We start from the raw sequence: 18,094 nt of genomic DNA, 5'->3' as shown, positions 1-18,094 counted from the left end.
GCGTCCCTGTGGACTGGTTTCAGTTGGGATGAGCTTTTGGTCTCTGGCTGCTCTCAGAACTGTCTTCAGTGCCCTGCAGCTTCACTAGGACGGCTCAGGATCTGCATTTCTATTTGCCCTTCCTGGCATTCTTGAATCTCTGCACTGGTGACTGTCACTCTTCCTGGAGGACAGCCAGCCAGTGTCCTTCGATGCCAGCTCTTCCACTCTGCCTCTGCCTGGAGTCTGTGGGAGCTCCACGCCCTCCTCCTCGCACCTCCTCTCTCTCAGGGGTTTCATCAGCACCATTTTCCAGTTCAGTAATTTGGTTGGGGAGGGGGAGCACTGGGGATCGAACCCAGGGGTGCTTCACCACTGAGCCACATCCCCAGCCCTTTTTATTTTGAGACAATCCTCCTGCCTCAGCCTCCCAAGCCACTGAGTTACAGGTGTGCGTTACCATGCCGGCCAGGTCAATAATTCTTTCTTTGGTTGTGTCTAACCTGAGATTAAGCCCGTACACTGTGATGTAGACGTCCGTGATGTAGAAGAGCTGTCTGGGAAAGAAAATGGCCCTGAGAGTTCACTGTGAGTGGCCTGGACAGAGGCTGACTGGGGCCGGAAGGGCTGTCAGTGGCACAGAACAGCCTGAGGCGTGCCTGCAGCCTCACCTGGGTGATCTGGGTGGGATGAAGGTGACCACTTGCATCCTGGAAACTGTAGTGTCCCCTGATTTCCTCCAGTGTGTCATGTCACTAGGCAACGCTGAAGGCCAGCCTGCTTCTTCTGCTCCCAAGCAGCTCTGTGCCTGATGCCTATGGGTCCCCTCTACTCCACACTCCAGGGCTGACCACGGGGCATGAACTGACCCTGGGCCTCTCGTTGTTTACTTCTGGAAACTCAAAAGTGCTCCTTGAAGGTTTGTCCTGCCTGTGACACATTGACTACTGCTCGGCAAGGTGGGAGCTCCCTGAGCAGGGCCAACCCGGGCCCCTGGCCCCCGGCCTCTGCAGCCTGGCCCTGATGCCCAGGGAGTTGGACGCCCAGGCCCAGCCCCAGGGCCCAGCCCCCACAGCCGCCCTGGACTCAGCTCCCAGGGCCTTTCTAGCCATTCTGCCAGCATCACCATGCACGTTGTGTACCTCTGTGATGTGTGGAGTCCTAGTCGGGGACAGTGGTAGAGGGGCCCCCACGCCAGCTGGGCCTGGCTGCGCCTGGGCAGGCCTGCTCGGTGTCAAGGCCTGGGTAAGGCAGCCAAGTGACGGGTAAATGACAGAGTGACAAGCACACAGCTGGTGCCTTTCCAACAGTTAATAAAGGAGAAGCCCAGAGTGGGCTGGGTGGGAACTGCTCGCTCCCACACGAATAGATGTCCACCTTCCAGAGGGCGGGGGCAGGGGCGAGGGCAAGCGCAAGGGCGCGGGGACACAGGGGAACCCGGAGCCTCCTCAGGCCACCCTGCCCCTGCGTGAGGCTGGGTTTCTGCACCACACCAGTCGATTCAAGAATGACCCTTGGTGGCCACAGGCGCCCACCATAGCTGGCCTGGGAGGGCAGGTGCTGGCAGCGAGGAAGAAGGCCGCTGTGAACAGTGGCTGGGGCGGCCCCGTCCTCCTGCCTGCTGCCCCGTCCTTGGGCTGAGCCCCTACAACCCAGGCTTCAGCCCAGCCCCCGAGCTCCTGGTGGTCTCACCATCAGTCCCAGGCGAGGCTGCTGACCGCCCACCTGGGGCCACAAGCTCATCCCTGGCCCTGCTGAGGAGGCCAGGGTGTCCTTCATGGCTGCAGGGACCGGGAAGGTGCGGGCTGCTCACGGGCAGGCGAAACCCAGAGTAGTCCTCTTGGGGAAGGCCTCAAGGGGCGTTCAGGTTCTGCCGGTGGGAGGACACTCTGTTCCAGTGAGGGGCCAGCAGGGGCCGCGGGAGCCTGGGCATGGCACGAGGGCGTGTGCACTGCGAGGTGTGAACAGGCTGAACGTGCACACCTCAGGTGCAAGTCCTCAAGGAGGGGCAATTAGGGAGGCCGAGGCTAGACTCCAACAGGACTGGGTTCTCCTGGGGAGGGACGCAGCAAGGAGAGGCCAGCGAGGACACGGCGAGAGGGAGCCCTCTGCCAGACCCATGCACCCTGACCTTGGACTTGGGCCTCCAGAACCCAGAGGAACGAGGCTTCCTGCTCAGGCTGGAGCCTGGAGCGGCCACCGCAGCCCGGCCGACCAAGACGCTGCACAGAGGAAAAGTACAGGGGCCCACTGGGAGACTGGACCCGGCCTCTGAACCTGGGGTTAGGGAGGGACAGCTGCTCAGGCTGAGGTTCCTGTGACCCAGGGAACAGGCAGAACAGGCTGGACAGGCCGAGGGAAGACCCTCCCAAGGTTTGCAACAAGAACTGACACCTGCTGAGCCCCGGGGCTCACTCAGTGACCATGAGCTAGGTAGGCCACAGCAAGGGCTGCTGGGTGCCCACCCTCTGGCCTCGCTGCCATCTCCTTAGTAACAAACAGGACCCCATGTTCAAGCTGGATGCTCAGCTTGGACTCTGCGTTTTCCAGTCACACCAGAGCCAGAAGTGGCCCTGTTATCAGGCACTGGCTACAGAGCCATAGAGACCTCTGCTTCCTCCCAGAGCCCCACCAGCAGGAGCTCCAGCAGCCATGATGGACCACGAGGCCACTGTGAGGAGGGAAACGTGGGCTGAGGATGGGAGACCCGGGGTGGGGGTGGGGGTGGGAGGAGCCTGGGCTCCTGATGGCAGGGGAGGTGCGAAGTCTGGTTGCCTGGGTTTCTGTCATACACCACAGGACTTGCCTGGGTGACAGAGCACTACTTTCACTCCATAAAACAGCAAGGCCGGGAGGTAAGGGGCAGGCCCGAGGTCTGAATCCCATCCTCACAGGAAGACAGTGGTGCACGAGGCCACCTGGTGGGCTCCACAGGACACTGCACCAGCTGGAGAGGTGCTAGCTGGCCTCCAGTTTCAGGCCAGGCAGACCCTGCTGGACTGGGGAGGAAGCTGGCCACTCCCTCCTCCCCCAGGCACAAAAGGCTAGTAACCACTCCTGCAGAAAAGAACTTAGGTTTATTTGCAGTAAAAACCGTGGTCTGAAAAAACCCAGTGGCAAATGTACAGTTTGTGTTCCCTTTGGGGTCTCCATGGCCGAGGGACCCCAGATCCCTGACTCATGGGTCAGGCTCCAGTGTTCACAGCTGGCCTCAGGCCTGGTCCCCCCCACTCCAGAGGCATCCTCCTCCGGGACTGCCTGGCCTCCAGCCACCCTCCCTGGCATAGCGCAGACCAAACCAAACAGATGCCAACATTCACAGAAACCAGGGCTCCAGGTCATCTGTTCTCAGTGCCCCCCGTTTTCAGGATGACCTGTTCAGTGACCAACTAAAATATACATAATTTTCTTGCTATTATAAAATCTCTTCCTTATTCACAGATACTAATAGGAGATTTGGATGAAATAATTACAAACTTTTTCCCCCTTAAAAAACAAACAGGCCAAACGTAACACAACAAAAACCCCAAACCAGACCACAAGAACGGACAACGGTAAACACAGAGGGCTGGGGTCTCCCTGCCATCCGGGCTGGCTGCGACAGGTCCGCGCCAAGTGCTGGGTGGCCCCGCCGCACCGGGGCTCAAGTGCGCCAAGGCCACCTCCCTGCCCAGGCCCTGCTTCCCCCACTCTCAGGCCTTCTCTGCGGAATTCCTTCCTGCTGCTCCCGTCTCCTTGACCCTCCAGGAGGCTGGGTAGGTGCACTGAGCCCGGGGTGACCTCAGCTGGCTCCCCCAGGAGGGCCCAGCCCCCAGTGGACGGCCTCCCACCCCCGCCCCCGACTCATGCTCTGCAGCTGACCTAGGGCAGAAGGGGCAGCAGGAAGCCCAGGTCTCACCAGAAGCTTTGGTGGGATCTGGGAGGGGCCAGGGTCGTGGGTCTCACAAACGTCAGGGTAGAGAAACCAGGTCTGGCTGACCAGCCAGAGGTCAAAGGCCAGGAGACACCAAAAGGAGGGAGGAGGGAGAGCCACCCCAAGAGCACTTATTCAGGCTGGCCACAGGCCCAGGAGGGCTGCAGGAGCCCCTGGAGGCAGACCCACCAAAGGCCAGGCCGACGACTGTGCAAAGGCTGGTGGACCCGGGGCCACGGTGCAGGGTGCAGGAGGCCCATGGGTCCCTCTGGAGAGGAAGGTGGGCAGCAGGGGCCCAGGGAGGGGCATCGTTCTCTCCCTCCCTTTGGGGTTTACGGAAGACGAGTGCCTGGCAGCAGGGCGGGGCAGGGCAGCCCTGGACCCCGGGACCCAGGAAAGAGCAGTACCACTGACTAGGGGTGGGGACAGCAATGTCATCATTCCTAAGCCCTCCAAGAGAGGGCCCTGACAGTAGGGTCTCGGTGGGCCTCATGGGGAAGCAAGGAAGTCGGGGACAGTCCCAGGAGCCCTGTGGCAGGGTCACACGTGTGCTTTCCCCGTACCCCAGCCCAGCCGAGCTGAGCAAGGCCACAGCAAGCAGCCGGGCCCTGGGCCTCCTCCTCCACAGCCTGAGGCCCTGACAGCAGCAGAGAAGCAGGAGGGCCAGCCCAGGGGCTGAGCACCAGACCAGTGGGTCCCTCTGCTGTCCCCAGCACCCCTGGGACACCGTCTGCTATTTGATCCTAAGCTCCTGAACACATCTCGGCCAGAAGGCACAGGGCACCCTTCTGGACTCAGCTGTCACCAGAGCCAGGCTTGTGATGCCACACGCCCCTCCCCCACAGTCTGGGTGGGGCTCACCCCGGTTTCCTCTATGTACAAGGAGTGGACCCAGGGACGGGTGCCCAGGGACAGGGGTGGCGGAACGGCCTGACGTTAGGGTTCTGAACACCCTCCCCACCCCGTGGGCTGCCGGCAACTGGAAGGCTGGAGGTGTTCCCCCGGGAGCCACCGAGGGGCCAAGATGGACTGCAGGCCGGGGGCTCTCCATGAGCATCCCAGGTCCTGTCCGCGCTCTCCTCCTCACTGGACGCCCTCCTCTTCCACGTATGTCGAAGGGAACCAGCCGATCTGAAAGAGACACGAGGAGGAGGGTGCTTCAGAGCCAGCTTCTCAGCCTGGACCACGCAGAGGGGCCTGGCAGAGAGGCCGAGGGCCGGGGGCCCCAAAGAGCTGTTATGGGCCGGGCTACGTGGACAATGACCAGACTCCACTTCACTCTGAGACTCCAGGTCATGTAAGAAATGCTTCTCCCACGGGAAAGCCCAGCCTCCGTACCCATCTGTAGTTACCCAGCAGAGCACAGGTGGCACCACAAAATGGCCATTCTTGTGCATGTAAGGTCGTACCCTGTCAGAGACTGTCGAGACGTTAGTGAACACTAATTGTACTCGACCTGGAGATCCCGAGGGAGACACGGGTGTACCCACGGCACTGTCTCGCTCACTGCTGCTCCTGTGCCCTCTTGCCCTCAGCTCCGTCAACCCAGGTGTGGTTTTTGTCTTTAAATACACTAAAAGGTGGAGGTTCCAGGCTGTTTTCTGCAGGGACAACTCGGTCCTGAGGAGCAGCCCCGGCCGGGCAGAATAAAGACTCTTCCATTTGGACCAAACTGGGAGTTGGTGTTTCTGAGCGGCCTGCCCCACCAGAGAGCAACTGGAAACCCACCGGCCCTAATTGGCTTCAGAGGGTCCGCAGGCAGAAAAGAATCGGACCCGAGGAAAACACGTTGTCCTGACATGAGTGTGGCTGTCCCTCGATGTCCCTGGTTACTGGTTCCAGGACCCCTCAGATAGGAAAACCTGCAGCCCCTCAAGTCTCATATGAAATGGGGTGTCCACGCCCATCACCTACCGCAGCCCCCCATGCACTAAACCACCTGGGGATGCACTCTAATACCTAGTACTGGGCAGGTGCTGCGTAGACTCCGGCCGTTAGAATGCACTGCTGGAGCCAAAGGACAAAAAAGTAAGGTCCCTACGAGCTCAACAGAGACGCAAGTTTAAAAATACACCTCTCAGGCTGGGACTGTGGCTCATCAGTAGAGCACCCACCTAGCATGAGTGAGGCCCTGGGTTCCATGCTCAGCACCACATAGAAATAAATAAAGGTATTGTGTCCAGCTACAACTAAAAAATAAATGTTTTTAAAAAATATGCACCTCTCTGATTCATGGTTGGCTGACCCCATGGATATAGACCCCTGCACAAGGGCCAACTGAATCACCCTGAAAATCATGGGCCTACGGAGGGAGGTGACTTCACAACAGAGGAGCGTGGCAGGTACACCCTAACCGAGCAAGCAATCGCGTCACAAGTCACAAGGGAAACGTCACCATGTGCTACGGCACCTAGCCCTGAGGAAGAGCGGCACCCTCCCTGTGGTGTCCACACCCAAACCTTGAAGAATCGTCACGCAAACCTAGACAGCAGGGTATCCTGCAAAAATAACTGGCCCAAATTCTTCAAAAAGTGTCCAAGTCCTATAAGGAAAGAGAGGCTGAGGCATGTTCCAGATTAAAGTTATGGGTCCTGACAAGTAAATGCCATCCAGAACCTGGGAGTGGATCCAGGACCAAGAACCAAGAACTGGAAGAGACGTCACTGGGACAACAGTCCCATTTGAAAATGGACTGCAGGTTAGATCGCTGTGTTACACCCAAGGGGGCGTGCCTGGCCTTAGGTAATAGGGGTCAGGGAAGGTCGTTTCTGCAGTTCACTCTAAACGAAAAAGGACATAAGACTTAGGGTACACCTGAACCTGAGTCTGGAGGATAATGAACAATACAGGTGGTGGGTTCCTCCCGTGGCCTCTGGAGTAGGGAAAATGCTCGATCCAGGGGCTCTCAGCAGTCGAGATGCTGCTGTGACCTCAGGGAGCCCATGACCGACAAACGGAGAAAAATGCTGGTTAATCCAGGAGCCATCAAGAAAGAAGAGGGTTGGACTGAGCTCAGTGGGGGAGCGCTTGCCTCTCACGTAAGAAGCACGAGGTGCGATCCTCAGCACCACATAAAAATAAATAAAATAAAGAAGGAGAAGAGAGGGAGGAGGAAGGGGAGGAGCAAGAGGAGGAAGAGGAGGAGGAGGAGGAAGAGATGGAGCAGGCAGGTGACTGGTTTATACCCAAACATCCCAGTAATTACATTAAACGTAAACGGATCACATGTGCTGATTAAAAAGACTGTCAGATCAGACTGGCTTTTAATAAATCCCAAATGCTTACGAGAAACCCATCTCACATATAAAGAGGAGAAAAGTTGAAAGTAGCAGAGAGGGAGAGAGCTTGCCACAGAAAACAGGAAGCCAAGCAGAGCTGCTGTCAATCAGCAGAGCAGACTTTGCAAGAACTGTCAGGGGTAAAAAGGGACATTGACAATGACAGCAGGGTTGAGTGGACTGGTGTTATCTAGCAAGGCTCAAATCAGGGGTTCTGAACTTAACTCTGTACAGAAACCAGCTGGACCTGGTGAGGACCCAGGTGTGTGCTGCCCTGCCCCGGCTGCTTCCACTGAGAGCTAGTGGCCTGCATCCTCCAGTTTGACACCTAGGTCTCAGCAGCCTTCACCCTTCTGAAGGGTGGTTCAGGGGCACAGGCAGACCACCTCTCAGCAATGGAACAGTCAGCAGAGGAGCCAAGACTGGCCCTGAGTCCAGCCTACTGGCCTGTGGGTGGTTGCAGTCTCCTGAAAGGTAGGGCTTTTCCTATCAGTAGCACGTGATGCTCTTGTCCCCTGATGAAGATGCTCAGAGACCTGGGACAAAGCCAGGGGCTCCAGATGGGGCTCTGGGCTTTGCAGAATCTTAGGGTCTACAGGAGAAGAAGTCACCGGGTCCGTGTGGTGCGGGGAAGGGTAAACCGATGGGGGATGTGGTGCGTGTAGGGCGTGAACGGGGCCTTAGAAAGTGGTGGGGGTGGGCCAGGACACCAGGCCCGACTCACAGTCCTACAGCCTCCCCTCTGCAGACAGAGCTGGGCACTGGCCAGAGATCTGAAAACTAGGAATCCCTGGCTCCCTGCAGCACCCATGAGGGCAGCCAGACAGGATCCAATGTGGGCCCGAGGCCCGGGGGCTGGATCCAACAGACCTGGGGCCAGGGGAAACTCTGGAGCCTCAGTATCCCCGGGGACACCAGCCTTCTGGGCTGTGAGGAGGGAGATGGTGGTTGGGGCTGCCTGGCACAGGGCTGGGTACCATGTAGCTGTGGGGAGGGAGGCTAGTCCCCCACCAGGCCTGTGCTGAAGGCCCACCTCCCTGACGCCCAGGGATGCCCAGGGATGACTGTGAGGGGTCTGTGGGGAGGGGAGGCTCACCCGTCCGTTTGTCTCGCCTTTCCACCAGCCCTGGTCCCCGCCTATGCGGCTGTAGATCTTCACCACGTCGCCCTCCCGCAGAGAGAGCTCCCGCATGTCCCGCGCAGCGAAGTTGTACCTGGCCACAGCCGTGCCGATGACCCGGGGAGTAAACACTGTTGGGGACAGGGTGTCGTCACACAGCGCAGGAGGGGTCCAGCCAGGGCTGGGAGGCCCTCGGGCTGAGCTGGGTCTCCCCTACTCCGTGCCCCATGCCCGGCCCTGTGCCCATAAAGACTCTGTCGCTCCTCTGTGGGTCTGGTCACAGGCATGCCTGAGTCCTCGCATGAGCAGAGGGTGGGAGCTGCCACCACCTGGGCCACACAGCAGTCCTGGGCAACAAGCACCCTCCTGGGACAGGGGCAGTGCCCTTGCTCTGACCATCAGGGCTCCCGTGTGGGCCAATTCCAGAGCCCACGCCAACCTAGAAACCCTCCGAACCAGCTCAGCCCGGAACCCAGCAAACCGAGGGGCAGGTGACAATGACGGTGACTGAGGGGACACACATAGCCACTGGGGAGGGGCTTTGGCTCTGGCCATGGAAGGCCGTGCAGTCAGGGCTGACCTGGACCCCGTCTTCCCCACGCCCAAGTCCCATGATCGCCCCTCCTAGCCCTGGAGCAGGGCCTATGCACCCCGACCCGGGGTGGCCGCCGGCTGGTCCCTGGCCAGAGGCAAAGCTCCTGAGGATCGAGGACAAGAGCCAATCAGGCAGGGGTGCCATAGGGGTGGCGGGCAGGGCCTGGCCTGACCAGTCCTCAGGTGCAGCAGCCCAGCACCCCCCTCCTCCCTGCCCCGGGCGGGGCTGCACCCTGGACGTCAGGCCAGGCCGGGGCCGCGCAGCAGCGGTACCTGACCAGAAGGGGGCAGAGGGGCCCTGAGGACTGAGAGAGGAAAAGCTGAAGGAGGCACAGGAGGCTGCGGAGACAGAGACGCGTGAGAGGGGGGGCAGCACGGCTCCACCGTGCCCTCCGGAGCCACCACGCCCCTCCCGCAGGCTGCTGCCCCCACCTGGCACACAGCCCGGGCTCACGAAGGGCCCGTGGCCCCTCCCCTACTCTGCTGCTCATGGCCGCAGGTCCCCGCAGGCTGGAGGACGGGGGCCACTTGGGGTAGCTCTGCCCTGCTCCTAGTTCTGAGTGGCCTGAAGCAGGTCACTTCCCAGTTCCGGGCCTCAGAGTCCCATCTACAGACAGGCAGCCTCCCACGGCAAGGCCAGGGAGGGACCTGAGGACAGGCGGCCACCCTGCTCTGTCAGAGGCCTCTCTCGAGTGCAGGGGGTCTCTGCCTGGACCTCCTGCATTGTCCTTAGGGCAGGAAGCACAGGTGTGGGGTCCCCATCTGCCACATGGAAGGGGAGGGGGCCACAGGCCAGCAGAGTAGGGCAATGGAGGGCCTGGGCCAGGCTCTAGAGGTGGACTCCTGAGGGCAGGTGGGCAGTGAGGACCTGGGCCCTGGAAGCAGCCAGAGTGGTCGCTTCCACACAAGGACATTACCTGGGGACCGGCTGGAGGTCCTGGAGGCAGCGCGCTCCCGGGACTTGTAGGGGTATTTGAGCGTGGTGTCCAGCTGCTTGAAGCTCTCCTTGAGAGAGTGGCCCTGGTAGTACTCCACCAGCTCCTGCAGGGATTCACACTGACCGTGGCCACTGCCTCCAGGTGGCCTGGCCGCCCCACCCCCTCAGGTTCACATGGGGGGAATGTTCCTCTCTGGCCCCCAGAACCCCCTGCTCCTCGCTCTCCGGCCCAGACCACGGTGCGAGGTCAGTGTCTTGGAGACCTCTGGACCAGCAAGAAAGAACACTGCCAAGGAATGATGTGGAGGAAGGCCCAGGCTGGGCAACATGGCTGCTGCCCGCAGCCTTCACAGAGGGGGACGCTGGCCACCCCGGGCCCAGCACAGAGAAGCTTCCAGAGACATGGCAGATGTGAGGACCAGCTGGGGAGGATCTGTCAATGTCAAATGCTCCGGACCTTGAGAGTCCGAGCTCGGTACAGCATGGCCAGCAGGTCAGCTTCTACAAGACCTGTGAGAACCTCCTGTGCCAGGCTGGGGGCTCCAGGGACTCACCCCGAGGGCCACAGTGGGTCTTGTTTGGGGGCTGGGAGCAGACACTCTGACTGTGCACTGAGGGAGGAGGAGCTCACTGTCCTCGCCAGTCCCAATACGCAATGTTCATGACAGAGAAAGGACCCTCCAAGGAAGGACCTTGTCCTGACTGGGCTCTGGTGGCCTCGGCCCTGAGGAGGTGGGGGGCTGGGGAGGAGCTACAGGAGGCCAGTCCCTGCTCTCACAGGAAGATCTGCGTGGGAGGGCTCTGGTGACAGCATGGCCAGGTTTGCTGAGCCTGGCTCTGGGGGTCAGAAGTCCCAAATCAGGGGTTCGACATGCCCGGCCTGTCCCCAGGTGCCTCACAGACCGACTTCCCTGAGTCTGGCCTACACTGGGAGGATCACTCCTCCCAAGGAGAAGGGTGTGGGATGGGGGGGCCAGCAGGGAAGGCATGCGGGGCCACCCGGCCCTGTGGCTGGGTCAGGAGCGGCAGGAGCCAGGGACGCACATACCAAGAGGCTTTCGAACTTCTTAGCTTCTGTGATGTGAATCCAGTTGTCCTTCTCCACCACTTTGATGTGCTTCACCTCATCGTTGAACCTGGGCAAATGCAGGGGCCGGGTGGTCACTGCCAAGGCCTGTGGCCCTTAGGTGTCCAACCTGCTCCACGTTTACTGGAGTGGAGACTCCACCCTCGCCCCACATTGCTGCTGCAGTTGCTTCTCCTCACCTTCACACCCCGCCCCATCCCTCTTGGGCCTCAGCAGATCTCCTGGGCTGGTCTACCTGCCCTCCCTGCCCAGTGGAGCCCACACCTGAGGGCAACCCATGCCACCAGCTTCTCAGGGGCTCCCCACTCTCCAGCCCCGCTGCCACCTCTTCTTGGGCTTTTGCTCATCAGCTCTGGGAATGGGGAGCACCCTCCTCCTTCCAGGAAGCAGCTGGGCCCAGCCCTGACATCAGCTCCTAACTCCTCCGGCTGCTGTCCAGAGGCGCTAAGCACAAGCCAGTCAGAGGCCTGGCCACCCCCTCACCCCACCAGCTGCAGGCCTCAGTTTGAGCGTAACCTACCTGGAGAGCCTTCCTGTAGTCATCCCCAGACACCACCCCAGCCTACAGCATCTGACACCAGAGCCAGAGATGTCCCAGGAATGCAAATGAAGCCGCACCCTGGTGACCATGATGCAGGAATCCTCAACCAGTAAGCACCAGGCTGGGTGCGCCTCCACCCAGCCTGACATGGGGAAAGGAGCACACCCCGCCTGGGGGCAGATCCTGGAATGCTAGGACGGTTTGACACCCGAAAACAGCGACTATGCAAATGAGCGTCCAGCCAGCCAGGCTCCTGCTCCAGGCCTCTGCAGAGACCCTCTCTGTGTCTCCCTGGACTTCACAGGGCTGTGACCAAGCCCGCCCCACCCCCAGGTCCCAGGCCGGGCTGTCTGATGGCGCTCAGGTGCTCTCAGGCCACACAAACAAGGCGCCCCTGGTATTCTTTTTTTTTTTTTTTTTTTTTTTTAAAGAGAGAGGGAGAGAGGGAGAGAGAGAGAGAGAGAGAGTTTTTAATATTTATTTTTTAGTTTTCGGTGGACACAACATCTTTGTTTGTATGTGGTGTTGAGGATCGAACCCAGGCCGCACGCATGCCAGGCGAGCGCGCTACCGCTTGAGCCACATCCCCAGCCCCGCCCCTGGTATTCTTACAGGGACAAGAGCCCTGCCTTTCATTGCTCTGCCTGGGCCACGGACCTAATGCTGGACACACATGGCTGTCCTCCAGAGCTGTGGAGGCTGGCCCTGAATGGTGCTTCACACTCCTAGGTGTTCCCAGCGGGGGACATAAACTCTGCAGAGAGCAGATCCTTCCAAGGCTACCAGGTCCCCTCAGCTGATATCCCAGCAGACCCTGGCCACTCGCTCTCTGTACTCTAGAGCCAGAGCATTTGTGGCAGGCTGCAAACATCTGTGGGGCCTCCTGGGAAGGCGATGGGTCGTGGTAGTGCCTGTCCTGCCTGAAGTGGGAGGACTCTGAGGCCTTATCCTCGCTTCTGGACCCCTCTAGCTCCCCAGACGCCTGCCTCCAGTGCTCCCACCCCGGGTGCCCCTCAGCAGCTGTCCTGTGCAGTGGGACCCTGGCCCTGAGTGCTGGGGGCCAACCTGCCCCTCTCCTGGGATTCAAGCACACGTGACAGCTGTCTGCTGGTGCTCAGGCCAGACAGCTGGATGCACAGCTGGGCTGCTGTGAGTGCAGACACAGGAAGCCTGTGCTCAGAGCCGAGAAGGAAGGCTGGGAGGGGTGGGATCGGGAAGCGCAGGACCTGGGGGTTCCAGCCAAGCCTGGTCCACACCCGCCCTATGGCCACGAGGCACACTTGCCCCATTCAGAAAATCTTCTCTGTGGGTCACTTGGCATTGGAGTTGATTGATCTCCTGTACCAGCCAGGGAACAGGTTATGGGGGCCTGGCTTGCCCAGCACCCAGCCAGTAGACCAAAGGTGCTCTTTTTGGACACAAGCCACTGCTTAGGGCTCTGGACCCCAGGTCATGGCAGACTAGATACCCCTAGTCACTGGCCTGTGGCCTGTCCTGTCCATGAGGATCCTACACCAAGCAGGACAAACTACCCGAGTCTGCCCACAGCCCCATGAAGACACCTGGATCTCCGTCTGGGTCTATTAGCTGAAGCTACAAGGTCACTGTCATCATAGGAGGAGTTCTTTGAGGGCTCCCAGGTGCCACAACACATGACGATCCCATCCCGTCTGAGCCACTGAGGGCTGCCAGGCAGGACGTGAGCGCATCTCCCCACTTGCTCCTGAAAACGTCCAGCCAGCCCTCCTGGGTGGCTGGGCAGGTGACACTGCGTGGAGCGCTCTGCAGGGCGTATATTCTCATTTCCGGGTCAACTCAAGGGTCTTACTTAGTTCAGGCAACCGAAGACAGCGTCCCCAACCCCGAGAGGCCCAGGTCATGGGAGGCCAGGGGCCACGGTTCAGAGGGAGGCTGCCACTCACTTGATGCTTATGGCGAAGCGCTCGGCCTCGGCAGGCCGCTCCCTGATGAGGTAGGTGCCGCTGGCGTGGGCCTTGAGCAGGCTGTCCGTCTGCTGCCTCTCCATGTTGCCAGCAAACCTGGAGTGGGGGCCGAGAGCTGTGGCCGGTGCAGAGGGGCGCTGGCCCTGAGTGCGCATGCAGCCAGCCGTTCCCCATCTTGAACCTTCAAGACGGCGGCCCAGCACTGTGAGCCCAGCAGACAGCAGAGGGGCGGGGAGGGAGCCCCATGGCCAGGCCTCCTCTCTGCTCCTCAGACCCAGGGCCCACAGGAGGCACCCACCCTACGCCATTCACCCAGTCGCTTCTTCCAAAAACTGTTTTTACTCCTCAGAAAGAAGCAGTGATGGCTTACGGGGTCCTAGGACTGCTGGGTGGCGGCCAGGGTCTGCACCCGGGAACTCTGGGCAGGCTGGGACCACGCCTTGTGCCTCTACAGAGACGAAGCGCAGCCCAAGGCGAGCTCCCCACTGCTTGCCAGGCAGGTGGGGACTCCCCATACCATGTCACCAGGCGGTCAGCGTTAAAAAGTGACGTTTCTGTTTGCTTCTCCACCAAGCGAAAGCCCTGGGAGCACCTGTCCACCACCTGCACTAGCTGTGGTGAGGGGTTTGGGGCAGCCAACACTGAGGGGCTGGGTCCAAGGCCCCAGGGATGAGCCCCAAAGTGAAATCAAGGAGCAGCTGCTGCCAGGGCAGAGACCACTGTGCCCCCAGGCCCCCCGTCACCGTGGGGCCCATCAGGGCAACAGCGCCAGGGCCACAAGTCCACAGGGCTGGACCTTCCTCTAGGCTGCCAACAGCACAGCAGGGACACAAGCCGAGGCTCAGGTGCCCCCAAGTCTATCCAGAGGGGCACCCGCTTCCCGTTCTCACCGAGCACAGCCCGACTGGGAAGATGGCTCCGCTGACGGTGCCCGGAGCAGGGCTCCCTCCCTCCCCACGCGGTGGAGGCAGCCTCCACCCCGACCGGCGCCTTGAGCCCACCACCCACTCACCAGGGGTACACGGTGTAGTCGATCTCCCGGGAAGGCGGCCGGCTGACGGGCGGCTGGGGGCAGAGCACACACGGGTTGATGTCCCACCAGGGCCGGCCACAGACTGGGGACTGGGGCTTGCTGTCAGTGGCCCAACCCTACGCCCAGCACTGTCTGCACTGGACCAGGACCATCTGTGAACTTAGCCCAGAGGCCCTGGCCTCTGAGGTCCCCAAGGACATGGCTGGACTCCATCACCGCACAGAAGCTCAGGATGGTGAAACGACAGATTCCCAGCCGTGAACAGGGAGCCACCACCCAGCAGCGCACCTCACCCTGAGAGGAAGGCAGGTGGCTGCAGGAAGTCCCCAGCAGGGGTACGGGGACACTTGAGCTGCAGTGATGGGCTGTGTTGTGGGGGCTATGGCCCCTGCCAGAGCCCCACCCAGCCTCACGGGGACACAGGCTGGAGGCCTCAGAGACCACTCCTCAGCCTTGGCCCCATGGACCACACGGATGGGGAACCTGAGGCTTAGGGAGGGCTGGGCCTGCCCCCCGCCACCTGGTGAGTTGGTGACACCCGTCCTCCCCTGCCGAAGGTACTCCTGACCTGCCCAAACAGTCTGAGTGTTTAACCTTCTCCTTCAGCAGGACAGGGGCCAGAGGCCAGCAGGGCTCCCGCAGGGGACTCACCTCCTTGCACCTTCAGGGAGAAGCCCCGTCGCTGTCCTGGGGGTGCTGCCTTTATAACAGGGTTGGGGACAAGTTCTTCACCCTACAGTAAGACTGCCATGTGGCCTTTCCCCAAATATCCTAAACTCCGACGGTGCATCTGGGGAGCCCCCCCTCTAGGGCTAGCAACAGCCCCAAAGATCAGGGAGGCCCCACGATGCGCAGGAAGGCACGAGTCCTCCTGTGGGCACGCGCCAGTCACCATGGGGCAGCACAGCCCTGGGCAGGGTGGGCCTTCAGCAGAGGACAGCACCCCGCCAACCTGGCCTCTGTTCCTTGCTCAGTCACTTAGCAAGGACACCCTGAAAGAGCCACACCCTCCTCACTGAGGCACCCTGGAGCCCTCTGCACCCTAACCACTGTCTCTGGAAGTGACCAGAGGAGGGGACTCACCCTTCCATCCACAGGACAGGGCTTCACAGATGAGCTGGGGAAGCACCCTGACTTCCTGCTGTGCACAAGCCGGCCCTGGATGGAGAGACCAGGGGGACAGGGGTCATTCCAGGTGAACACAGGCCCTGGTCCAAGATGAGCCTCATGGCCACTGTGACCTCAGGTGACCTTGTAATGGCTGAGTGGGGAAGCGAGAGGTGACCTGTGTTACAGGTGGGGCCCGGCATGTCGGTGTCCCTCCAAAGCCACCTGGGGAGGAACAGGGTGACTGGCAGGGAGCAGAGACCCCTTGGGCACCCTTTGGGCCTCAGTTCCATGACTACTGTAACTGAACACAGGCCAGGAAGCTGTGGGGACAAGGACTGCAGCTCCTCTGGTACCCGTGCAGCCGGGCCCCGTGTCTAGAGCTGTCCCGTGGGCACTGGGGCTCAGGGGAGACACCAAGGGTGGGTGCCACGGGCCCCTCGTTTGTGGGCCCTGAGAAGGGAGCAGGAGCCACACCACAGGACCTTCTCTGGCCGCGTAGAGCCCTTCGCCAGAGGCTTCCTGGGGCGAAGCGGAGGGCAGGGCCAGGCACGGGGCTGGTCACCCCACAGCAGGACACAGGGCTGCTGGCCAACACAGGGCTGCTGGCCGGCCCAGGGTGGCCCAGGGAGGAGGCAGTTCAGGCACAGCCAGGCCAGAGCTTTGGGAGGCCACAGGCCCAGCAGGCAGGGAGGGGATGTCACGGACACCAGCAGGAGGGCCCCACCGTGTGAGAGCAGTGCCCCCGGGAAGACGGGGAGGCGGTGGCAGAGGCCCTGCTAACCAGCCGCCCTCTGCATGGCCCTGACCTTCACCCTGGGAGCAGGGGGAGGAGCTGGGCTCCAGGGCCCAGGACCCACCTCCCACCACTGGGACTCGGGGTCGCCCCGCAGCAGCTCGATCACATCGCCCGTCTGGAAGGTCAACACGGGCTTCCCGGGAGGGGCAGGGTTGCCGAGGTAATTCTGCACAGCCACCATCTTGGGACCTGCCGGAGACGGGGTGGAAGGGGCTGCTCGCTTGGGCCCTGGCCCTGGCAGGCAACCCATGGACCCTGGCCTCTCCCCGGCCCTGTCTAGCCCAGGAGCTGTCTGGCGAGTGGCCCTAGGCCCCTCCCTAAGCCCTGCCCCTGGGGCTCCTGGGTCCCTTGAGAACGTGCTGAGCACATCCTCAGGCCACAGCAGAGGCAGGGACTTATTCTCAGGTCTGCTTCCTGGGTCTTCTCCCTGACCCGACACCTCTCAAACTTGGGACTGCAGCCAGAGTGTGGACAGGGGACGGTCCTCATGTCGGAGGAGGTGAGGGGGGTCAGGAGGCCCAGGGACCTGAGCCACAGTCAGAGGCAGCTCAGGGCTCAAATGTGGGTGCCGCCTGAACCCCAAAAAAGGTGAGGCCACTCCTACCAGGAGCCTGTTCAGACCCAGCCCCGCCCTAAGCCACGTCTGGCTGGGGGTCCCAACCCAGTGACAGCAGCAGCAGCCTGTTCAGGGACCCCGTCCTTCCCTGACGGGTTGGATTATTCTCACTGCTTGGACTCCGCTGCGTCTCACAGCACCTCCGTCTTCAATCCTCCATATTCACCAGGCGCCTCCCACTGAGCAGCCCCGTGAGGGACGGGGAAGGCGGTAAGGGGGCTCGGGGCCTCCGCTCTGCTCGGGGGTCACTGGGCAGCAGCTTTGAGCCTTGCCCTGGGGTCAAAGGATGCTGCCCTTCTCAGGCTGGCCCTGTCCCCATGGCCTGGGACTCGGGGTATGCCTTATGGGGCCTAAGCAACCCTGGGGAGGTGGCCTTGGGGGTGAAGAGGCAGGGGGCACACAGCCCTCGCCTTCTGGGAGCCTGGAGCAGAGAATGGGCAAAGCAGCCATTGCCAGACCCAGGCCAGGACGGGCTCCTGGGGCGGCCAACGTGGATGACGCGCAGAGGGCCCAAGCTCGGCACTCACCAGGTCCTGCTCCCGAGGAGGCATCCTGTGAGGACAAGGACAGGAGAGTGATGAGGGAGGGCTCTCCTCCCCCTCCCCCCAGCTGCCCTCCCCCCGGGGGGAGGGTAAAGGTAGGAGCAGGGAGGGCCTCGGGCTGGACTCCCCTGGATTCCCCACCATGGACCCTCACCTCCTCCAGGAGGCCCAACTGGCCACCCCTGGAGCCATCTCTGTGCCCCTCACAGGCCAGCAAGTGCCCTCTCCATGCAGGAGGCACAGTCCAGGCCCCACAGGTGACCATGTGACCCTGCTATGTCAGCTCCAGAGGGCTCTGGACCAGCAGGGGCTCTGGGGCAGGGGCAGGTACAGGTGACCAAGCTGCGACTATGGCAGAGAGACCATCCTGGGCAGGCAGAACAGGTCAGCTGCTGGGACAGGACCACAGCTATGGGGTCCCCGGGGTCCCGCACGCAGACCCGTTGCTATTGGTGCCCATGAAGGAAACCCAGAAGGCCCCTGGAGGGGAGCGCAGACACTTACCAGGTCGGCCGGGGAACCTGCAAAGGAAGCAGCCGGGGTCAGAGCAGAGGCGCCACCAGGCGTCCACGGCTGCTGGAGGCGAGCTTCACGGCTCCCTTCAG

At 61.4% G+C, this 18,094-nt stretch overlaps 1 protein-coding gene across 3 annotated transcripts in view; it reads right to left on the bottom strand.

Annotated features, from left to right (window-relative positions):
* Positions 1 to 3,037: 3,037 nt before the first annotated feature.
* Vav2 (vav guanine nucleotide exchange factor 2) overlaps positions 3,038 to 18,094 on the bottom strand; it is a 156,622-nt gene continuing 141,565 nt past the window's right edge. For 2 of the 3 annotated variants that reach the window (XM_077108775.1, XM_077108776.1), the window contains exons 18-28: positions 17,994 to 18,010; positions 17,475 to 17,499; positions 16,393 to 16,520; positions 15,509 to 15,583; positions 14,405 to 14,457; positions 13,372 to 13,488; positions 10,870 to 10,957; positions 9,802 to 9,925; positions 9,158 to 9,223; positions 8,267 to 8,421; positions 3,038 to 5,023 (exon numbers count right to left, since the gene is read on the bottom strand). In XM_077108775.1, the coding sequence (XP_076964890.1) occupies positions 4,976 to 5,023; positions 8,267 to 8,421; positions 9,158 to 9,223; positions 9,802 to 9,925; positions 10,870 to 10,957; positions 13,372 to 13,488; positions 14,405 to 14,457; positions 15,509 to 15,583; positions 16,393 to 16,520; positions 17,475 to 17,499; positions 17,994 to 18,010 (896 nt within the window). In that variant the 3' untranslated portion in view covers positions 3,038 to 4,975. The remainder of the gene's footprint in view (positions 5,024 to 8,266; positions 8,422 to 9,157; positions 9,224 to 9,801; positions 9,926 to 10,869; positions 10,958 to 13,371; positions 13,489 to 14,404; positions 14,458 to 15,508; positions 15,584 to 16,392; positions 16,521 to 17,474; positions 17,500 to 17,993; positions 18,011 to 18,094) is intronic. The other variant, XM_077108777.1, reaches the window with a different exon arrangement.

The sequence above is a fragment of the Callospermophilus lateralis genome, chromosome 2 (genome assembly GCF_048772815.1).
Source record: "Callospermophilus lateralis isolate mCalLat2 chromosome 2, mCalLat2.hap1, whole genome shotgun sequence".
NCBI classification, from domain to species: Eukaryota; Metazoa; Chordata; class Mammalia; order Rodentia; family Sciuridae; genus Callospermophilus; species Callospermophilus lateralis.
The sequence above is the reverse complement of the archived record's forward strand: the minus strand, read 5'-3'. Positions and strand labels throughout refer to the sequence as shown.